The sequence below is a fragment of the Aquarana catesbeiana genome, linkage group LG04, assembly GCF_042186555.1.
Source record: "Aquarana catesbeiana isolate 2022-GZ linkage group LG04, ASM4218655v1, whole genome shotgun sequence".
NCBI classification, from domain to species: domain Eukaryota; kingdom Metazoa; phylum Chordata; class Amphibia; order Anura; family Ranidae; genus Aquarana; species Aquarana catesbeiana.
In genome coordinates, this window is record NC_133327.1 from 274,197,340 (window position 1) to 274,220,711 (window position 23,372).

General features: G+C 41.7%; 1 protein-coding gene across 2 annotated transcripts in view; it reads right to left on the minus strand.

Moving 5' to 3' along the window:
* Positions 1-23,372, minus strand: part of ECE2 (endothelin converting enzyme 2) — a 135,409-nt gene that overhangs the window by 22,200 nt on the left and 89,837 nt on the right. For both annotated transcript variants that reach the window (XM_073626597.1, XM_073626596.1), the window contains exons 8-16: positions 17,428-17,616; positions 15,947-16,089; positions 6,920-7,034; positions 6,659-6,769; positions 6,471-6,569; positions 4,583-4,660; positions 4,379-4,482; positions 3,940-4,050; positions 2,158-2,225 (exon numbers count right to left, since the gene is read on the minus strand). In XM_073626597.1, coding sequence (XP_073482698.1) covers positions 2,158-2,225; positions 3,940-4,050; positions 4,379-4,482; positions 4,583-4,660; positions 6,471-6,569; positions 6,659-6,769; positions 6,920-7,034; positions 15,947-16,089; positions 17,428-17,616 — 1,018 coding nt within the window. The remainder of the gene's footprint in view (positions 1-2,157; positions 2,226-3,939; positions 4,051-4,378; positions 4,483-4,582; positions 4,661-6,470; positions 6,570-6,658; positions 6,770-6,919; positions 7,035-15,946; positions 16,090-17,427; positions 17,617-23,372) is intronic.

Genomic DNA, 23,372 nt, shown 5'->3' on the forward strand with positions numbered 1-23,372 from the left:
TGAGGCGATTCAGTTCGCAATTGCAGCGCTCTACAAATCATTCATTCATTCATTCATTCATTCATTCACACCTGATGTAAGGAGGGACTCTGCTGGGAACACCTGATGTCAGGAGGGATTCTACTGAGGGCATCTGATGTAAGGAGGGACTCTGCTGGGAATGCCTGATGTAAGGAGGGACTCTGCTGGGGACACCTAATGTAAGGAAGGACCCTGCTGGAGGCACCTGATGTAAGGAGGTAATCTGCTGGGGACACCTGATCTAAGGAGGGACTCTGCTGGGGACACCTGATGTAAAGAGGGATTATACTGGGGGCATCTGATGTAAGGTTGGACTCTGCTGGGGACACCTGATGTAAGGAGGGACTCTGCTGGGGACACCTGATGGCATCTGGTGGCAGGCGACATGGCAAGTGACACATTCGGGGCTCCCACCGATCCTGCATTTTGGTGAGTTGAACTATTTAATTTTATATTATAATGTAATCATATAAATAATGTGCTTCAATCACCCTGACACCATAACAACCATGGTGCCGCGACGAGTGAAGCGCCAACACCAGGAGTATCTTTATCTGCTGATTGTTAAACTTTCTGGAATACACATATTTCTATTGTGGTGTAGGATCTGGGCCTGCTATCCCTCCATCCCTCTTCCTTCTCTCTCCTTCCCTCCCTATTATACTTTCCTTCTTCTCCCCGCTACAACACACCTACAAATGAATTCTCCACCCCTAATTATAATAAGACACTGCTTACAGACAAAAAAGTGTCCCTATAAATTTTTTGACAATGTTGGCCACTATTAATGGGGGAGAAAATCCTCCGACTGATCAGACTTCCCCATTCACAGATCATGTTGTAGGCAGTATAACCAGAATAGAACATTTCTCAATGAAGGAGCATATCTCCATGAAGGGGCATGTCCCCATCAGATCACCTTTAGTACAGTTAAAGGCCAGAGACCCAAAGCTGTTAATCTCCACAGTGCCGAAAATTCAGCAGGAGGAAGAGGACAGGGAAGATCTCTACAAAATGCGGCAGCCTGCACATCATGGGATATACTTCATGATGACATTTGCACATCATGACATACTTCTAAAAATCTAGATAGATAATTTTATTTATCTATCTAGATTTGTAAATTATAAGGTAGGCCATACAGTATGCAATTTTCTTTCTTTCAGCCATGGTTGAAGGAAAAAAAATGCTTGATTCCCTCATCAACACAGTCAATGTTGATGGGGGAATACCTCCCATAGCAGTATTGTGTTCTGCTGGCGGGGAGCCTTCCCCACTGGCAGAATATAATGATCACTGAGGGCTGCTATAACTGATAGCAGTTATTTTGCAAAAAAAACCTGACAGCCTGCCCATAGATGGATCGAAATCTGGTTGGTATTTGCAGAATGGCCGAATTTGGATCCGTCTGTGACCGGCTTAAACCACATACCTGTTAAAACTATTTTCTTGGAGTTTTTAGCATGCACAAAAGCAGATACATGCCATTTACACACAAATAAATATTGCCCCACAACTAGAAAATTAAATGAAGACCTTTTGCAACAATATTTTTTAAATTGAATAGGATGGAAGATGTTGGTGATGATTCATGTCATATAATCATGGCTAACACTACATTTCTGGACATTTGAATATTAAAAACATTAAACTCATCTCCCTTTTAGCTTGAGATGTTAAATCTAGTTCTGCTCTATATACTCCACAAGGTGACAAAAGGCAGCAGCACCTCAGATGCCCAAAATGTCTCTTTATTTATTACTCATATGCTCATTACTTCAGCATACTGTATACTGACTTAACATCCTTAGTTGTCATTCAGTACTCTTATCTGACATTGTAGCTAAATAGGAATTTCAGGCATTTGAAGTGCTGTTACCTTATGTTGCATTGGACAACATACTATTTGCACAGCTTGATAGTGTTTTTTTCTCACAATAAGTTTAGCTTTATGTTAAAAATGTGTAACTTAAGCCTAATGTGTGAGGTTATTTTTTTTACATTACCCTGAACTGCTAAATCAGTTTGCTAAATCAGTAATGCCAGATATAAAACATTTAAAACAATGACCTCTATCAATCACCCTGAACACCACTTCTAGCTACAGATCATCTGACTGCATAATTTGTCACAAACCTTGATCATCAAATGCATGCGTCAGTTCGTGTCCCATCACCACCCCAATACCCCCGAAATTTAGAGCCCTGAAGAAGAAGAGGAAACAAAAGCATGAGTGAGAGGAGACATGCACTAGCAATGCAAAAGAACAGATTTGTGTGGTATTAGTGTTTTGGTTTAGATCTTAATGGTAATAAAGGTCAGTAGAATAGTGGTGAAAAAAGCGAGTGATAATTTAAAGATTAGACCCTGCTTTCTGATATAGAGTTACCATAGAAAGACATAACAATGAAATGATCAACATTTTAAATTGCCTTTATTTTTAATATATGCCTGTTGCATCTGTTTTCACCTGAAACTTTTTTCAGATAAACAGGTTGGAACATGCATATCATGAGTGGATCGCAGAGCGAATATCTGGTTCGTAGAATGGAGCAGTTTTGATTCAGATTTAGATTTTCGGCAGTTTTAATTTCGTTTTTTCAAATGACTTTAGGTACTGCAAAAAACACCAGTGGCTGTTTTACACCCCTTCCAAGTATGCCGCTAATTTGAACATAGTACCTGGTGTTTGCTTTGATATCATTTACACTAAATACCCGTGGAAAAAATAAATTCTAACATTTGCTTAAGGGTTTCTAGCATCTAAAATATCCCTAACAGTAAAAAACAAACAACCCTAAGGCAGCCTTTTCAACCTGTTTAGAGGAACCCATCAATTGAATTGTTTTCAGGTCTCAGGGAAACCCCACTAAAATGATTAGATCTATAGCACAAGGTACATTGGTAAAATTGGTAGGTTTTACAGAGTTTAAAATAAAAAAAATAAAGAATAGGGTTCACATAATAATCAATAAATGAAATGGATGATAATAATGGATAATAATCTCTGCAATTGTTATTAGCTGCAGATCCTCAGTCCAAGGTAGGATTCAGTGTACAGAGGGGATAGGCTCAGTAGTAACTCTGGTCCAAATGAAATTGGCTCTGTGGAAGTTGTATGCACCAGCTGTGATTGACATCCCCTGAACCCACAATGGGTGTTGCGGGAGACTGGGCATCTGCAGACAGGAAGTGTGCCTGCTGCAACGCCTTTTTAATGAAAATGTGGCGACACACAGTGATGATGGTAGAAAATTACAGAGTAACATAGCTTTTTACCATGCACCAGAGGCATAACCAGATGGGCCAAAATAGGTGAGGCTGAAGTTCTTTAATAAATTAAACCTAGGCTGTGAAAGAAGTTGATGTATACCTTTTTGGGGCCAGATATCCAGGAGTTGCATGTAACCAACACTTCAAGGTATGTCAAATACCTACTGGCATGTTTGCCACCCAGGATGTAGGAGCCAGCAGTAGGAACCACAGCAGGGTATACATCATCTTCTTTTACAGTCTTGATTTAATTCAATTTGGTGCACTTACTAGCAGAGTCAATTTCACGTAACTTAGGCCTCAACCAACACTTAACCTGACCCTTAAATTTCACCTTCTCCCCCATATTTTAAGTAAACTTGTAATGAGAGAAACCAATCCAGATGGATTGTATCCCAAGGTTCATGATCATTTATATTCATTTGATTCTTTTACATGCTTGCAGATCAAAATACGTTTAATCTACTGTTTAGAGAATCAGGTATTTTTCTTCTATGATAATATGTTAAATATTATTAAAGTAGAGATTTTTTTTAATACAGTATATGTATATTTAAAGCAAGTAAAGACATTGCAGTGGCACTTAAATACCTGCGTAGTATTTGACAATAGGCATTGTTCGGCTTGTAAATTCAACATACGTACTTTGGATGTGTGGGAGCATAGAATGGAGCCTGAAGTATGCCTGCTGGAAAGACTATTTCATTCTTATTTGGCAGGTAATAGGCATTGACAGTCTGGGGTGTCATACTCCATCTGCAAAAATATTGGAAACATAAATGCCTATTCTGTACATGACAGCTGTATAAACAATACATACAGGATAGTCAGATGTAGCAAGCAAGTTATTTTTTATTTGTTTCTGTGCTGGGAACTGGATAACATTATGCGGTTTCCCTGTGGTTGTGATATCAAAAAAGATGCAGGGACCTTTTCCCTGCATTTGCCATAGGTACATAAGCCCATTAAAAAAAATAGGCTGCTGTGCCCGTGCAAACACGGCCGCTGGGAAACCAGCAAAGTGTGAAACTAAAGCATGTGTAAATCAATCTGTCTGGAGAATCAAATCTTAAAGCATTCTTACTGTTCTCGGTTTGGTGGCTTCCTTAATTGTTCAGCCATTAGTTTGGCTGAAAAGTTATAGAAATTCAACATGTTCTGAAAGAAAGAGTCCTCAGCCACCTCAAACTGGGAGTAAAAAGACAGAAAAGAAAAAAAACAACATTAATGTCCGTTCAATCATAAAATTCACGTTTGAGTTTTTCCCTTTTATCTAATATCTTCTTACCCCATCATACACCTCATCCAATTCTTTTGTGTCCAGAATGAAGTCAGGAAATCCAATCATGTCATATATGGCATCTGCCTAAAACACCAGACAAAGATTATCATTGCAGCCCTGCATAATTATACATGGATGTTGACATCAGTCTTCAGTTTTCCCACCCCCCTGTGTTTCCCTTGTAATTAAAAAAAAACTTTTCTATATCCTTTATTTTCTAGTTAAAGAAGTTTATTGAATTCAAGTGATGATTGGTGGTCAGCAAGTAGATTGATTAAATGTACACACATATGTGGTCCTTATACCTCATTCTTCTTGCAGCTAGTTATCATTTAATCAGAATCTGTGGACGTTTGTTTTCTCCAGATGTCATAAATTTGGCCACTGGCTAATATGAGGATAAGACATAACAAAGGCCTGAGTCTTGTAGCCACTGAACTGGTGCCACATATTTACTATATTTCTCATCTAACTTCCCCCAGCCCCCTTTATTTCTTCAAACATATTGTTTTTTAATCCACTCCTGCCCCCTCATTGTTAAGCTGAACTCCAAATCAAACTGCTACATACACAGATTAAATACTAATGCAGGAGTTGTTTTACTTGCAAACCAGGGCTGAATCTAGCTGGTCTAATGCAGGGATGCAGTAAAAAATGTCAGGGGGCAAAGAATGGGATGTCAACAGGGCAGCGTACAGAAACAGGAATCAATAGGGCAGTGTATAGAAACAGGATTCAACAGGGCAATGTACAGAAACAGGAATCAACAGGGCAATGTACAGAAACAGGAATCAATAGGGCAGTGTACAGAAACAGGAATCCATAGGGCAGTGTACAGAAACAGGAATCAACGGGGCAATGTACAGAAACAGGAATTGATAGGTCAGTGTACAGAAACAGGCATTAATAGGGCAGTTTACAGGGGGTCAGCAGGGCAGAGGACAAGGGGCAGCAGGGCAGTGTGTAGTGGGTCAGCAGGGCAAAGGATGGGAAGTCAGCATGTGAGTGTACAGTGTCAGTAGAGCAGAGAATAGGGAACAGTAGGGCAGAAGACAGGGGTCAGTAGGGTGGAGAATAGGGGTCAGCAGAGCCAAGGACAGGGGTTAGCAAGGAGGAGGTCAGGGGTTAGTAGGGCAGAGGATGGGCAGTCAACAGGGGAGTGTACAGCAGGGTCAGCAGGGCAGAGGAGGTTTAATTTGTTTCTAAAGGGAAACATAGCCTTTAAACAGTATAACCAATATGTAAACATTGACAATATTAGTAATATTGTCTTTACAATATTGGCTTTACAATTAAAAAGTCAAGACAAAATGACAAGATATGAGCAAGACTAGAATTATGAAAGACATGAAGCACCCTGGGACAGAACAGAAAAGTCTTAAAGGGGGGTTGAACAGAATCTGCACTTGCTGTATACAATACACACATATACCACAGTCCTTGTAACCACAGAATACTAATTACCACAATTGACAGTCTCACAGACACAAATAAACCTCAGGACAAAAGATAATTTATTTTTTTATATTAACATTTCCACTACATATGTTTTTTTGCACAGAAAAATTATGTTTTTGTCTTATGCACCTGCCAAATTTCGACCCATGTATGGACAGGTTGGTTGTACAGAAGACGATCCAATGTACAACCAGCCTCTAGGAAAATTTACACTTGATCAGTGCCGCCGGTTGTGGCCAGCCACAGTGACCCATGTATTCTGAAGGCAGGGAAGTCTCCCCGCTGTCAGAACACAATACCTCAGTGGGAGGTGGAACGAAAAGAAAAAAAATTAAACCCTTAAATCAATGGGTTTAGTTCCGCTTTAACTAACTGACATTCACAAGTGCCTGGTTGTGGAACGATAACTGAAAGAATTAAAAGTGAAGTACAACACCTTCTCCTTAGCTGTTCTCTTTGTCTTCTCATCCATCCATGATAAACTTGCTAAAGTGAATTCAAAGGCTGTTCGGATTTCAGCAATCATCTGCTCTGCCTAAAAGTAATTGAATTGCAAATTATTGCTGCTCCTTGAACACCAATATACAATTATTTCAGGGTTTGCATCCAATCACGAGCACTTACAATTGTTTTACTGTTCTTATCAAATGTCGATTTAACAAACAGAGATCCCAGAGAAAATCCAAGAGTATCATCTGTATTGGATAAACAGGTCTGCCAGCGAGGGGTACAGGACTGCAATCAAGAGGAAGAAAATGAGCAAATGACAGTGCAATGCAGTGGAAACTGCATTTGCACTTTAGTGTTAAGCATCTTATGTTTTCAGAAAAAAGGGCAAGCCCAGCTGGAAGAAACTAGGGAAAAATGACTTTGTAATAGTAGTACCTTTTTGGCCCCATATAGTGACTCAAGCAGCTTATCCTGAGCTTTCTCAAAACGGGAATCCAGACTGGGTGACATCTTTTGGACCAGATTCCAAATCAAGTAATTGTTTAAGATCCTAAAAATTTAGAAAAGAGAGAAAACAGAGAAGGTTATAGGGTAAGGAGGAAGAAAGCACCAAAAATTATGTCTTATTTAGGAGTTATGGACTAATTTCTACAAACCGAAAACAGGAAGTTTAAAACCTTCAGTTCCCTACTGGCATATGTAAAAACTCATGTACAGGGGTATTGCGCTGTGCGCACATCCCATTCCAGTCAGAACAAGAGCCAACAGGACAAAAACAGGCAGTGTGCAAAAAGCTGGTGTACCCACAAGCATGACATGATATTTGTTGATCTCTCTGTTTTCACCTAGATCAGAAGAGGATCCTATGTCTGTGAGCTTTGGTTAATGTCTAGGGGAAAAGCTGATTGGGTAGGTTACAAATCATGTCATGAATACATGGCTAAAAACATGACACTTATCTCTGGTCAGATGTCATGTTTGTCTGTCTGGCGGTTAATTTTGGTGTATGAAGGCTGTCAGATGTGCATACTGTAGATTAGGGATGAGCCGAACACCCCCCTGTTCGGTTCGCACCAGAACATGCGAACAGGAAAAAAGTTCGTTCGAACATGCGAACACCGTTAAAGTCTATGGGACACGAACATGAATAATCAAAAGTGCTAATTTTCAAGGCTTATATGCAAGTTATTGTCATAAAAAGTGTTTGGGGACCTGGGTCCTGCCCCAGGGGACATGGATCAATGCAAAAAAAAGTTTTAAAAACGGCCGTTTTTTAAGGAGCAGTGATTTTAATAATGCTTAAAGTCAAACAATAAAAGTGTAATATCCCTTTAAATTTCGTACCTGGGGGGTGTCTATAGTGTGCCTGTAAAGGGGCGCATGTTTCCTGTGTTTAGAACAGTCTGACAGCAAAATGACATTTTGAAGGAAAAAACTCATTTAAAACTACCCGCGGCTATTGCATTGCCGACAATACACATAGAAGTTCATTGATAAAAACGGCATGGGAATTCCCCAAAGGGGAACCCCGAACCAAAATTAAAAAAAAAAAATGACGTGGGGGTCCCCCTAAATTCCATACCAGGCCCTTCAGGTCTGGTATGGATATTAAGGGGAACCCCGGCCATAATTAAAAAAAAAAATGACGTGGGGTTCCCCCTAAATTCCATACCAGACCCTTCAGGTCTGGTATGGATTTTAAGGGGAACCCCGCGCCAAAAAAAAAAAAAAAAAAACGGCGTGGGGTCCCCCCAAAAATCCATACCAGACCCTTATCCGAGCACGCAACCTGGCAGGCCGCAGGAAAAGAGGGGGGGACGAGAGTGCGGCCCCCCCTCCCTCCTGAACCGTACCAGGCCACATGCCCTCAACATTGGGAGGGTGCTTTGGGGTAGCCCCCCAAAACACCTTGTCCCCATGTTGATGAGGACAAGGGCCTCATCCCCACAACCCTGGCCGGTGGTTGTGGGGGTCTGCGGGCGGGGGGCTTATCGGAATCTGGAAGCCCCCTTTAACAAGGTGACCCCCAGATCCCGGCCCCCCCCCTGTGTGAAATGGTAAGGGGGTACATAAGTACCCCTACCATTTCACGAAAAAAGTGTCAAAAATGTTAAAAATGACAAGAGACAGTTTTTGACAATTCCTTTATTTAAATGCTTCTTCTTTCTTCTATCTTGCTTCATCTTCTGGTTCTTCTGGCTCTTCTGGTTCTTCTGGTTCTTCCTCCGGCGTTCTCGTCCAGCATCTCCTCCGCGGCGTCTTCTGTCTTCTTCTCCTCGGGCCGCTCCGCACCCATGGCATGGGGGGGAGGCTCCCGCTCTTCTCTTCTTCTTTTCTTCTTTTCTTCTTTTCTTTTCTTCTTCTCTTCTTCTCTTCTTCTTCATTTTCTTCTCCGGGCCGCTCCGCAATCCATGCTGGCATGGAGGGAGGCTCCCGCTGTGTGACGGCGCTCCTCGTCTGACAGTTCTTAAATAACGGAGGGGGGCGGGGCCACCCGGTGACCCCGCCCCCCTCTGACGCACGGTGACTTGACGGGACTTCCCTGTGGCATTCCCCGTGACGTCACAGGGAAGTCCCGTCAAGTCACCGTGCGTCAGAGGGGGGCGGGGTCACCGGGTGGCCCCGCCCCCCCGTTATTTAAGAACTGTCAGACGAGGAGCGCCGTCACACAGCGGGAGCCTCCCTCCATGCCAGCATGGATTGCGGAGTGGCCCGGAGAAGAAAATGAAGAAGAAGAGAAGAAGAGAAGAAAAGAAGAAAAGAAGAAGAGAAGAAGAGAAGAGCGGGAGCCTCCCCCCCATGCCATGGGTGCGGAGCGGCCCAAGGAGAAGAAGACAAAAGACTCCGCGGAGGAGATGCTGGACGAGAACGCCGGAGGAAGAACCAGAAGAACCAGAAGAGCCAGAAGAACCAGAAGATGAAGCAAGATAGAAGAAAGAAGAAGCATTTAAATAAAGGAATTGTCAAAAACTGTCTCTTGTCATTTTTAACATTTTTGACACTTTTTTCGTGAAATGGTAGGGGTACTTATGTACCCCCTTACCATTTCACACAGGGGGGGGGCCGGGATCTGGGGGTCACCTTGTTAAAGGGGGCTTCCAGATTCCGATAAGCCCCCCGCCCGCAGACCCCCACAACCACCGGCCAGGGTTGTGGGGATGAGGCCCTTGTCCTCATCAACATGGGGACAAGGTGTTTTGGGGGGCTACCCCAAAGCACCCTCCCAATGTTGAGGGCATGTGGCCTGGTACGGTTCAGGAGGGAGGGGGGGCCGCACTCTTGTCCCCCCCTCTTTTCCTGCGGCCTGCCAGGTTGCGTGCTCGGATAAGGGTCTGGTATGGATTTTTGGGGGGACCCCACGCCGTTTTTTTTTTTTTTTTTTTGCGCGGGGTTCCCCTTAAAATCCATACCAGACCTGAAGGGTCTGGTATGGAATTTAGGGGGAACCCCACGTCATTTTTTTTTTTAAATTTTGGCCGGGGTTCCCCTTAATATCCATACCAGACCTGAAGGGCCTGGTATGGAATTTAGGGGGACCCCCACGTCATTTTTTTTTTTTAATTTTGGTTCGGGGTTCCCCTTTGGGGAATTCCCATGCCGTTTTTATCAATGAACTTCTATGTGTATTGTCGGCAATGCAATAGCCGCAGGTAGTTTTAAATGAGTTTTTTCCTTCAAAATGTCATTTTGCTGTCAGACTGTTCTAAACACAGGAAACATGCGCCCCTTTACAGGCACACTATAGACACCCCCCAGGTACGAAATTTAAAGGGATATTACACTTTTATTGATTGACTTTAAGTATTATTAAAATCACTGCTCCTGAAAAAACGGCCGTTTTTAAAACTTTTTTTTGCATTGATCCATGTCCCCTGGGGCAGGACCCAGGTCCCCAAACACTTTTTATGACAATAACTTGCATATTAGCCTTTAAAATTAGCACTTTTGATTTCTCCCATAGACTTTTAAAGGGTGTTCCGCGGCATTCGAATTTGCCGCGAACACCCCAAATTGTTCGCTGTTCGGTGAACTTGCGAACAGCCAATGTTCGAGTCGAACATGAGTTCGACTCGAACTCGAAGCTCATCCCTACTGTAGATGTCCAACTGCCCTTGTAAGTCTATTGGCAGCTTTAAAGGAAAACCAGTCTAAAAAAGCCAAGTAATAATGACCTTTCAGTTCCACATAAATCTGACATACTGTAGTACATAGTAATGAAGATAGCAATAGCTACATTGCTTTACCACAAACCACTTAGTGGACATCTTCCTAAAATTACATAGCACTTACAGTGCATCCGTAAAGTATTCACAGCGCTTCACTTTTTCCACATTTTGTTATGTTACAGCCTTATTCCAAAATGGATTAAATTAATTAATTTCCTCAAAATTCTACAAACAATACCCCACAATGACAACGTGAAAGAAGTTTGTTTGAAATCTTTGCTAAAATGTGTTAAAAATAAAAAACTGAAAAAAAATCACATGTATATATGTATTTACAGCCTTTGCCATGACACTCAAACTTGAGCTTAGGTGCATCCTGTTTCCACTGATCATCCAACAGTTAACAGTGCATTTCAGAGCACAAACCAAGCCATGAAGTCAAAGGAATTGTCTGTAGACCTCCGAGACAGGATTGTATTGAGGGACAGATCTGGGGAGGGGTACAGAAACCTTTCTGTAGCATTGAAGGTTCCAATGAGCACAGTGGCCTCCATAATCTGTAAATGGAAGAAGTTTGGAACCATCAGGACTCTACCTAGCTGAGCGATCAGGAAAGAAAGGCCTTAGTCAGGCGGGTGACCAAAAACCTGATGGTCACTCTGACAGAGCTACAGCTTTTCTCTGTGGAGAGAGGAGAACCTTCCAGAAAAACAACCATCACTGCAGCACTATATGCGTAGGCGTGTGCAGGGGGTGTGCCAGGTGTGCCTGGGCACACCCTAATTACTACATGCGATACCGATTCCCCCTTCTGCCCGGGTTTCCCCCCATGTTGGCATCACAGTGCTGCTGGCTTCCCTCCTATCCCCCCAGCTGCTGTGGGGGATGTTTCAAAATGGAGAGCGGAGGAAGGGGCTAGTAAATATGTAATTTAGCAGCCCCTTCCTTTTCTAAATGAACACGAAGAAAACACTCACTCACTGTGTTCATTCATAACTGAAGCATAGTAAAATGTGTTTACTATGCTTAATAAGTTTGTGAATGAACAGGAAGCCACTCAGCACAGAGCACTTCCCATTCATTCACTGCCCCATGCAACTGAGGCTGCATGTGTGTTTGAGCTTTGGGGTGTACACCCTAATGCAATAGGCTGCGCACACCTATGCCTATATGGTAGAGTGGCCAGACAGAAGCCACTCCTCAGTAAAAGGCACATGACAGCCAAAGGCACCTGAAGGACTTTCAGGCCATGAGAAACAAAATCCTCTGGTCTTTTGAAACAAAGATTGAACTCTTTGGCCTCAATGGCAGGCGTCATGTCTGGAGGAAACCAGGCACCGCTCATCACCTGGCCAATACCATCCCTACAGTGAAGCATGGTGGTGGCAGCATCATATTGTGGGGATATTTTTCAGCGGCAGGAACTGGGAGACTAGTCAGAATGGAGGGAAAGATGAATGCAACATTGTACAGAGACATCCTTGATAAAAAAAACCTGCTCCAGAGTGCTCTGGACCTCAGACTGGGGCAAAGGTTCATCTTCCAATAGGACAACGACCCTAAGCGCACAGCCAAGATAACAAAGGAGTGGCTACGGGACAACTCTGTAAATGTCCTTACGTGGCCCAGCCAGAGCCCAGACTTGAACCCAATTAAACATCTCTGGAGAGATCTGAAAATGGCTGTGCACCGACGCTCCCCATCCAACCTGATGGAGATTGAGAGGTCCTGCAAAGAAGAATGGGAGAAACTGCCCAAAAATAGGTGTGCCAAGCTTGTAACATCATACTCAAAAAGACTTTATGCTGTAATTGGTGCCAAAGGTGATTCAACAAAGTATTGAGCAAAGTCTGTGACTACGTACTGTATGTACATGTGATTTTTTTTGTTTTTTTTATTTTTAATAAATTTGCAAAGATTTCAAACAAACTTCTTTCATGTTGTCATTATGGGGTATTGTTTGTAGATTTTTAGGCAAAATAATGAATTTAATCCATTTTGGAATAAGGCTGTAACATAACAAAATGTGGAAAAAGTGAAGCGCTGTGAATACTTTCCGGATGTACTGTATGTGCATAGAAATCAAGTATGTATGGAGTGGCAGTTCCTTTGGCATAATGCATTAACCCTTTAAAGTATGCTATATACCTAAATTTATGTCTTGCTAACCCGACTCATGACACTGGGAGGGAACTCCTGCTGCCATGGAGTCCATCAGGAAAGGAAAACTACGGTAAGTATTGATAAGAAATTTTCAGTTATCCTGAGAGATTCCATGGCAGCATACGTTATTAATAGATATTACAGTATGAGGAAGTTAGCTACAACCCACAATGAGCCAAAAGAGTCTTAATGGAAGACATGTCATCCCCCTACAAATATTCCTGGCGCCCTTTCACACTGAGCCTACACACTCCTGGTTGAGTGTGTTGTCACTGCTTCCGTATGAACCAAACCCTTAGCTCTATAAGCCTCTTGGCTAGCCGGAATGACCCATCCAGCGATAATTCTGGATGATATCTCCGTCCCGCTGGTTCTGCTAGATAGAGTGACAATAATGTCCTAAAACTCTGAACAAAGCTGTAGCTTAAGAGCATGCTCAAAGTATCCCAATATCCATGGCATGGAACCAGTTATCCTTAGTGGCCCTGCTTATGGGAGGAACAAATCTTTTGTTCTCATAGGATGCCAAAGCCACCTCTGATTGCAACCTAGTATGGATATTAACACTACCTGTACTTGGCAGAAGGCCAACAAGGATCCCTAAGGAGTGTCCTCAACCAAGAAATCAGCAAAGAGCTCCACTGCTGGGGAAGAGGTTGCTTATTAGTCTTTTTTCAGATTGTGCAATCCCATACATATCTTATGGGTACCTGGTTGATCCTTTTCTAATAGGATGGTACAGCTTTGGTCTTGGAAGCTTAGACTCTTTAAAAAATGCATTATTGGTTTCAAATATTTCCAAAATGTTTAATTAGTTACAGTAGTTTCATTATTAAATCTTACCACGTCATTACACTACATTTTATAATAGTCTATACTGGGCCATGCCATTGAACTCATTATACCACACTAAATCAGTGTATTTTGGCAATGAGACCTCTGGTATGTTCAGCACAGAGGATCCTAGTGCAGAGAGATAAATATGTAAACAGTGAGTTACATTTACAGAAGGGAGGAATAATATTAGGGTTACAGGTAAGGTGAATGTGATAATGAGTGTGAGGGTTACAAGGCATGTTATTGTAAAGGCTAATGTCAGGTTTACAGAAAGGTTTAGTGTGATGGTTAGTATTAGAGCTTCAGAGAGGTAATAATACATGTAAAATGAATACAGGGGGTGGTGTGAGAGGACCACTCTCAGCTCCAGTGCGCATCACCTGGCATTGAAAGCTAAAGAGGGACATTCATCAAGCAAATCAGGCTGCCTCCCATTTATGCAAAAGTTTGATTGTATAGTTGCAATCCATGAGCCATGTCACTGTAATCCTGGGCAGCCAACTGTCAGATCTGTATGTATATCCCCCCCCCCCAATCGCCTGTGCTATCCTCCTTGACTTCTCCATAAAGATCAATAATACAACTATCAGTCCTTTGCCTCATACCAGGGTACTAGGTGTAATCCAAGACTCTGACCTGTACTTTCAGTACCAAATCTAATCACTGTCAAAAGCTTATAGGTTTCACCTTTGTAACATCTCTAAATGCACCCTTTTTAACTAATGAAACCACCATGCTACTCATTTTTTTATCTTATCTCTCGCCCTATTGCAACCCCATTCTCTTAGGCCTACCTCCATGCACGCTATCCTCCCTCAGTCCACCATGAATGCATGCTGCTGTCAGACTCATTTACCTTACCAACCACTCAGTGTCTTTCAAACCTCTGTGCCAATCCTTCCACTGGCTTCTGACTGCCCAGCAAATTCAAAATACTAACAACATACAAAGCCATTCACAACTCTGCCCTGAGCTACATCTCCAATCTTGTCTCCAAATATCACCCAAACCATCCTCTCTGCTCCTCCCAAGACCTCCTGCTCTCCAGTCTCCTCCTCCCATGTGTGTCTCCAGGACTTCTCCAGAGCTTCTCCCATCTTCTGGAACTCACTACCTCAATCTGTTCGGCTATCTCCTACCCTGGCCACCTTCACACGATCCCTAGAAAAATCATCTCTTCAGGGAAGTATATCCTGCCTCCACCTAACAACTGAACTTTTATTCTTTCATCAGCTCACCCTCACAGTTTTTACCTTTAGTACCACTTGCCCCACCCTATTAAATTGTACGCTCTTATGAGTAGGGGCATCTTAACCCTCTTGTATTTTATTGTAGTGTAACTGTAGTGTCTCCCTTTATACTGTAAGTTCTGCGCAAACTTTTGGCTATATATATATATACATAATAATATTAATAATTTGGAAAGGTATGTGATTTCCCACTGTAGATGGGACAGATTTTTACTTTTTACAAAAGCACACTTAGGAAGTGGTCAGGGTCAGGTTTCTTTTGGTGGCAGTGCCACTTTAGAGCAGCTGAGGGAGGATAGGCTTGCTGAGTAAAATAATTGATAAATGTCCCCCAATGTATCTTTTCATTACCACTTCTGTATGCATACAAATTGCATCTATATTCTTGGTGTATTTATCATTATTATTATTTTTTTTTAATGATGAAACTGCCATTGTATTTTTTTCTACTCTTGCACACTGGGGATCATTAGCACACTTGATTGAATCTGGACTTAAAGGGGCTGGGCTTATTCCAGACGATCTGCTCGCAATTTACTGATCTTTGTTCTGGCTAACTGGATTGATTGCTGGCGAATTGTACTATTACTAACAGGTAATGGAAGGGGAAAAGGCGATGAAAGCAAAAATTGTTAATCACAAAATATATAAAAATTCAGCATAACTTCACCACACATAAATTAAAACCCAGTATGACAACATTGTCACATACTGAAAAACAGACCACCCAGGCTCACATGCATACTCCCACGCACACATTGATAAGGGCAGCTAAGGGTGGAAACTGGGGGGTGGTGGATGGTAACCCCCCTCTGGGATGGCTGATACTCCTCAAATTAGGGACTAAAGGGGAAGTACTGAGCTGGGGGTGATTAACAGGTAAGCCTATCACACCCAACTCTTTGAATGCTCTGCTGCTAATGTTAATATTATGCAAAAGAACATAGAGTTATCAGCAGAATAGAGAAATACTAATACTTATACAGGTATGATATGAACTTTGGAAGATAATTTCTTAGACTAAAGAAAAAAAGAATATGTCTTACACTGGGTCTGTGCTGTTCACAAGGTCTGACACTTGTTGTAGATATTCCTTGCCATATACTACCACAGGCTCTGTGTCATTGATCTCCAAGGGTGACAGTGCAAAATTTAAATAATCCAACCAATCAAATACAGGTGCAAGATTCTGAAAAAAACAAAGTAATACATGAAAGTGTACTTTACAAGTAATGTGTAGAGTTTCTCCTAGAGCTGCACAATTAATCGTCAAGAATGGTTATCGCGATCTTGACTAAAGTGTTTCACAATTTTTTCTATGCAAAGAATTCTCTCTTCTGAAGCCACAGCCATCAAAATGAAAGGAAGAGAAAAACTGGGCAGTCTGCCAAGTATCAAAACATTCTTTATCAGTTGTACTTAAGTATAAACATTGTAACAAATTGTCAATGGAATAGACTTTGTGTGTAAGTGAAAAAAGTTTAACCACTTAAACACTAAACCTTTTTCTGACATTTGTTGGTTTCAAGTTAAAATCATTTTTTTTTGCTAGAAAATTACTTAGAACCCCCAAACAATATATTTATTTTTAGTAGACACCCTACAGAATAAAATGGTGGTTGTTGCAAAATTTTATGTCACACTGTATTGGCGCAGCGGTCTTTCAAATGCAATTTTTTTTGAGAAAATTTCTTTAAAGAATTAAAGAAAAAAAAAAACTAACCAGTAAAGTTAGCCCATTTTTTGTATAATGTGAAAGATTTTACGTCGTGAGAATCGTGAGAGAATCGCAATCTTTTTATTCTTAGCAAAAAAATTGTGATTCTCATTTTGTCCAGAATCGTGCTGCTCTAGTTTCTACAAGTATCCATCTACAAGTAAGACCTCATTTACACAGGAGCTGAGGTCCGTACTCCATCGTCAGGTGCTGCATGCAGGCAGTCCATGTAAGTGCACACTGTCTGTGCTCAGGTCTGCTAACTTGCACATGCATGCTTGTCACATTGGTACAAACAACTGTGTGGTGCAGCCGCTGCATCGCCATTCACTTGCATGGGATGCCTGCATACAGCACCTGGCGGCTTATTCGCTGTGCAGGGGCTTCAGCACCCATGTGACTGAGGCCAACAGACAATCAACTTTTGACCACCTAGAATTCAGCTATTTTATTTTTGTAGTTTTAACATAAAATATTTATCCCTTCTCTTTGACAACATTGCTCTGAGATACTGGGGTTGATTTACTAAAGGCAAATAGTTGCACCCTGCAAGAGCAGTTGCTCCAGAGCTTAGTAGATAAGTAGAAGCTCTGCTGACTTCCATCATCCAATCATGTGCAGGCAAAAATGCTGTTTTTTTTATTTTCCTTGCACGTGATCGGGTATTCTTTCCAAAGTGAAGCTTTACATCATTTACTAAGCTCTGGAGCAACTGCACTTACGGAGGGCAACTGCACTTTGCAAAGTGCATAGCTTATTTCTCTTTAGTAAATCAACCCCACAGTATTTACAGCATAAGTCTGTGGTCACCTGTAGCTCAGCCACATTCATGCGGTTGTAGATTTTTTCCTCATCCCGACGCTCATCTTGAGGAACTGTGAGATTAGCCAGCTGGGTCTCAAATTCCACAATCTGTGCCATCTGGACTTCAACAGAACCTATGGCACCTCCAAGCAGTAAGCCCATGTCCACCATATATTGCTGGTATGCAGCTAACACCTGTGAACAAAGAGAGGAGAAAGTGGCACACAAAGATTAAAGGGGAACTTTAGTACAGATACAGGCTAAAATGTTTTATTACACTCAATTTTTAATAGAAGTTTCTGATAATAATTATCAATCAGTCACTGCCGTCTGGAAAGATTTGCTATTAACTGCAAAAATGTCCAACAACAATGCATTGTAATGCTTAGCTACCTAGCTACCTGACCCTACAATTCTTACAGGCAGGCAAATGTTGATCCTAAAAGAAAGCTTTAAAGCTGATGTCACAAGAGCTTTTACTAGAGACAACTCGCCGATGACGAGATCACTAACTTACCATCTACCTGTTTCTATGGAGTTGCTACCTCGCTAGCATAAAAAGTGAGATGTCATCCCCTCACTGCTCCCTTGCTAGCAAGGTACATAGGGCAGCATTCTGCGTCATCAAGGAAGTGATCCTATAGAGGCAAGTAGAAGTTTTTACCAGGCAATTCTACAGGTGACAACAGATCAAATTGCTCATATGAAATCAACTAAAAACTTCCTTACCCCCAAGTAAGTAAAGCTTGTTTGAACAAAAAAACCTTACAGATTTCTGCATGCACACAAGCAATGTGGATGTAGGGATCTTCCTTGCTGTGCTATTGTATTCTGACAGTGGGGATTCCCCCTCTGTCAGAATACACTGATCAGTGCTGCTGACGTTGGCTGCAGCAGCCGATCGAATGCTGGTTTTCCAGCAGGACCATTCAACAGACAATGGTGTAACAATTGGCTTCTTTTGAACAGAGAGGGGTACACATGGATTGAAATTAACTTGGTTCCTGCTGAACCAGCCAAATTTTGATACGTGTATACCCAGTCTACAACATAATAAAAAAATACAAAAACCGTTGTTGAGCATGTCAAAAATATTGTTAAATGTACTATTTTTTGCCTCCCTCTGGAGAAAATTAAGACACATTTCTACGACTGTAATGTTTTTTTTTTCTAACATATAGGCTGGCCTACCAATTTCTTTTTTTAAACGTAAAGTATGCTACGTTGCATCATTAGGCAGCACAAAACTGAGTTCACACAATGGGGTTGCTTTACTATAAAAAAGGACATAATATTCACTTTGCAAAGTGAATGTGTACTTGGCTTAGTGGATAAACTGAGACACGTTGCATACTGAATCGTGCAAAAATGGGGAAATTAAAAAAAAGATTTGTTTCTTGTCACATGATTGGGTGATTGAAGTGAACACAGCTTTAAAGGAGTTGCAAACCCTTACATAAACCTAGTAAAGTTACTGGCCTCAGGCGATACACAGAGGTGAACCAAATCCTCCTACATAAGTTGTACCTGTTTATCTACAGCACCAAAGTCTGGCCCGCAGGCCAATTGCGGCCTGCGTTCCGGTTTTAAACGGCCCCACTGGCAATTTGGCTATATATATCTTTTATGGCCCCCAACGCATCTCCGAGTGCCGCGGGGGCCACACAATATATATACCCGTATTTATGTTTATTTATGTGCCTCGGAGGGGATGGGGAGGTGTTGGGACGAGCGCAGACAGAATACATACAGTGAGAATTTCCCGTTTACACGCCGGCCTCTGTAATAGGAAGTCCCGTCTCTTGGGCTGCCATTGGACAACTGTTCTGTCAATCATACGAGGCGGGACTTTGTATTAAAGAGGCCACTGAGAAAACAGGAGATTCTCCTGTATGTAATCTATTGCCGCTTGTCCCGCCCCCCTTCCTGTCCCCTCCGAGGCTGCAGATGGGCATCGATCAGGCTGCACTGATGGCAATGGTAAGGCTACATTTATGCAATGGTGAGGCTGCATTCATGTCATCGGTGAGGCTGCATTCATGTCAATGGTGAGGCTGCATTCATGAAATGGTGAGGCTGCATTTGAAGCTGCATTCATGTCAATGGTGAAGCTGCATTCATGTCAATGGTGAGGCTGCATTCATGAAATGGTGAGGCTGCATTTAAAGCTGCATTCATGTCAATGGTGAAGCTGCATTCATGCAATGATATAGCTGCATTTGAGGCTGCATTCATGTCAATGGTGAGGCTGCATTCATGGCAATGGTAAGGCTGCATTCATGGTAATGGTAAGGCTGCATTCATGGTAATGGTGAGGCTGCATTCATGGCACTTTTAAGGCTGCAAATGGGCACTAATTAGGCTGCAATGATGGGCACTGACCCTTATTTTGTTTTACAGTTCTTTATTTAAAATTTAAGTTTTTTCCTGAAACTTCCCTCTTAAAGTGAAGGTGCGTGTTATGCGCCGATAAATATGGTATATCCAAATAACACACCCAAGCTCATCCTTAGTAATGAGCGGTGCTCATTACTAAGGGGGCCACAATATATATATATATATATATATATATATATATATATATATCTCCAAATAACACGCTTAAGCTCATCTCTTTACCACACACAACCACAAAGGCAAGAGAATTCTTGTTGGGCAGTGTATTAGTGCTCGAACGAACACATTTAGACCGAATTTTAATGTTTCAAAGAATGTCAGGCAAAATGGTCGGCCCTCATGCAAGTTCACTTCATCAAATCTGGCCCTCTTTGAAATAAGTTTGAACACCCCTGATTCAAAGTCCAGGATTTTTTAAAGTTGTCTGAGCTGTCAGAAGTAAAGGGGTCATAGAGCTGAAGCTACACTCTGCAGGCCTCAATGATGAGAGTTCTGAGAGCTGATTGGAGGGAGGAGACAACCACCCCCTTCACACAGCTCACAGGAACAGAGCTGAGGCTGTCAATCAGCTGGAGATCCCTCCCCTGTCACTTTTTTTCTCTTGGTGTCAGGAAAACTTAATTGAGACAAGTACACACTATAGAAGGCTATGCTTTGTTCATATTTCATGTCTGAGGTTTAAAACCACTTTACCTTATTCACTAGTTTAGACCAGGTGCGTTGGGATGCAGTGATCTGCATTGATCATTGTGGGCTTAATGTAAGGACACTGAGAAAACACACCTGCATTTATATGCAATACAACTCAGAAAAATGCGTTACTACGCATGGCACTCTGGATAGTGAGCAATTGCATTAACTTTCCTTCTGTAGTAAATTAAAGAATATGTTACCCCAACATTTCATACTCGTGATATGTGTCTGTTGGACCAGGCCTATTTTTTCTACTTGGTGTTTACAAGTTAAAATCTAGTTGTTTTTTTTGCTAGAAAATTACTTAAAACCCCAAAACATTATATATATTTTTTCAGACACCCTACAGAATAAAATGGCGGTTGTTGCAATACTTTATGTCACTCCGTATTTGCACAGCGGTCTTACAAACGCAATTTTTTGGAAAAAATACACTTTTTGAACAAAAAATAAGAAAACAGTAAAGTTAGCCCAATTTTATATTGTGAAAGATAATGTTACGCCGAGTAAATTGATACCCAACATGTCATGCTTCAAAATTGCGCCCGCTCGTGGAATGGCGACAAACTTTGACACTTAAAAATCTTCATAGGCGAAGTTGAAAAATTTCTACAGGTTACCTGTTTTGAGTTACAGGGGAGGCCTTTTGCTAGAATTATTGCTCTCGCTATAACGATTGTGGCCATACCTCACATATGTGGTTTAAACACAGTTTACATATGCAGGCGCGACTTACGTATATGTTCGCTTCTGCATGCGAGCACAGTGGTACGGGGCGCTTTAAATTTTTTTTTTATTATTTATTTTACTTTTTATCTTTACACTGTCCCTTTAAAAAGAAAAATGGATCACTTTTATTCCTGTTACAAGGGATGTAAACATCCCTTGTAATAGAAGAAAAGAATAACAGGACCTCTTTAATGTGAGATCTGGGGTCAAAAAGACCTCCGATCTCACATTTACACTTAAAGTCTTTTTTTTTTTTTCAATAAAATTTTTTCCCCTTTAAGACCATTTAAGGCGGGGGAAGGAGGAGGGGGGACGAACTTCTGGGAGATCGGGCTGCGCCTACGTCTCCGGAAGTGGGGAAGGGAACCTGTGAAAAACCTGGAGACCTGTCCCTGCCCCCCGCTCCCCCTTGAAAGATGCCAAATGTGGCACCGGAGGTGGGGGGAGCGTATAAGTGGAAGTTCCATTTTTGGATGGAACTCCGCTTTAAGCTTAATGGGTTGCTTTAGAAGGTAAGGGTTCACATATGCTTTAATTCCAGTAAATGTAAACATCACAGCCTTGGCCAAAATGTTTTGGGAATGACACAAATATTAATTTCCACAAAGTCTGCTGCCTACGTTTTTATGATGGCAAATTGCATATACTCCAGAATGTTATGAAGAGTGATCAGATGAATTGCAATTAATTGCAAAGTCCCTCTTTGCCATGAAAATTAACTTAATCCCATAAAAAACATTTCCACTGCATTTGTGAAGAAGGCTCCAGGACATCCAAGAAAGTCCAGCAAGTGCCAGGACCATCTCCTACAGTTGATTCAGCTGCGGGATGGGGCACCACCAGTGCAGAGCTTGCTCAAGAATGGCAGCAGGCAGGTGTGAATGCATCTGCACACAGTGAGGCGAAGATGTTTGGTGGATGGCCTGGTATTAAGAAGGGCAGCAAAGAAGCCACTTCTCTCCAGGAAAAACATGATATTCTTCAAAAGTAACAGGGATTGGACTGCTGAGGACTGGGGTAAAGTTATTTTCTCTGATAAGTCCCCTTTTTAATAGTTTGGGGCATCTGGAAAAAACATTCTCCGGAGAAAAAAAGGTGAGCGCTAACATCAGTCCTGTGTCATGTCAACAGAAAAGAATCCTAAGACCATTCATGTGTGGAGTTGCTCCTCTGCCAAGGGAGTGGGCTCACTAATAATTTTACCTAAGAACACAGCCATGAATAAAGAATGGATACAAAAACATCCTCCGAGAGAAACTTCTCCCAACCATCAAAGAACAGTTTGGTGAGGAACAATGTCTTTTCCAGCATGATGGATCACCTTGCCATAAGGCAAACGTGACTTGGGGAAAAAAAAACATCTAAATTTTGGGTCCAAGGCTAGGAGATCCCCCAGACCTTAATCCCATTGAGAACTTGTGGTCAGTCCTTAAGAGGCAGGTGAACAAACCCCCCCCCCCCCCCCCCCCAAATTCTGACAAACTGCACGCATTGATTATGCAAGAATGGGCTGCCATCAATCAGGATGTGGCCCAGAAGTTGATTGACAGCATGCCAGGGCAAGTCGCAGAGGTCTTGAAAACGAAGGATCAACGCTGCAAATATTGACTCTTTGCATAAACTTCATGTAATTGTCAATAAAAGCCTTTGACACTTATGAAATGCTTGTAATTATAATTCAGTATACCATAGTAACATCTGACAAAATGATCTAAAAACACTGAAGCAGCAGACTTTGTGACAATTAATATTTGTCTCTCAAAACTTTTGGCCAGAGCGGTAAAATGAAAAGCAATGACTGTGTATAGACCTATTACAGCAATATGAAATGTGAATACATTTTGAAGCAATCGTGCTTCTTACCAAGGCATGTCATATTTGTGTTTTTAATGCAATTGCATACAGTATATTTGCAAGTCATTTTGAAGTAAGTCCACATGATAAAACTATTACTGTATGAAGAAAAAGTCATCAACTTAAATATCCCATTTATCTGTAGGGGCAAAGGGGCAGTGCATCTTGGTTCCAGTTGGTAATCAAGCAAGAAGCAAGTTGATTATAGATACTGATTTTTTTTACAACCATCTTTCCCAAACGAATACTTTATTCTCATACATATATAGGCAATAGAA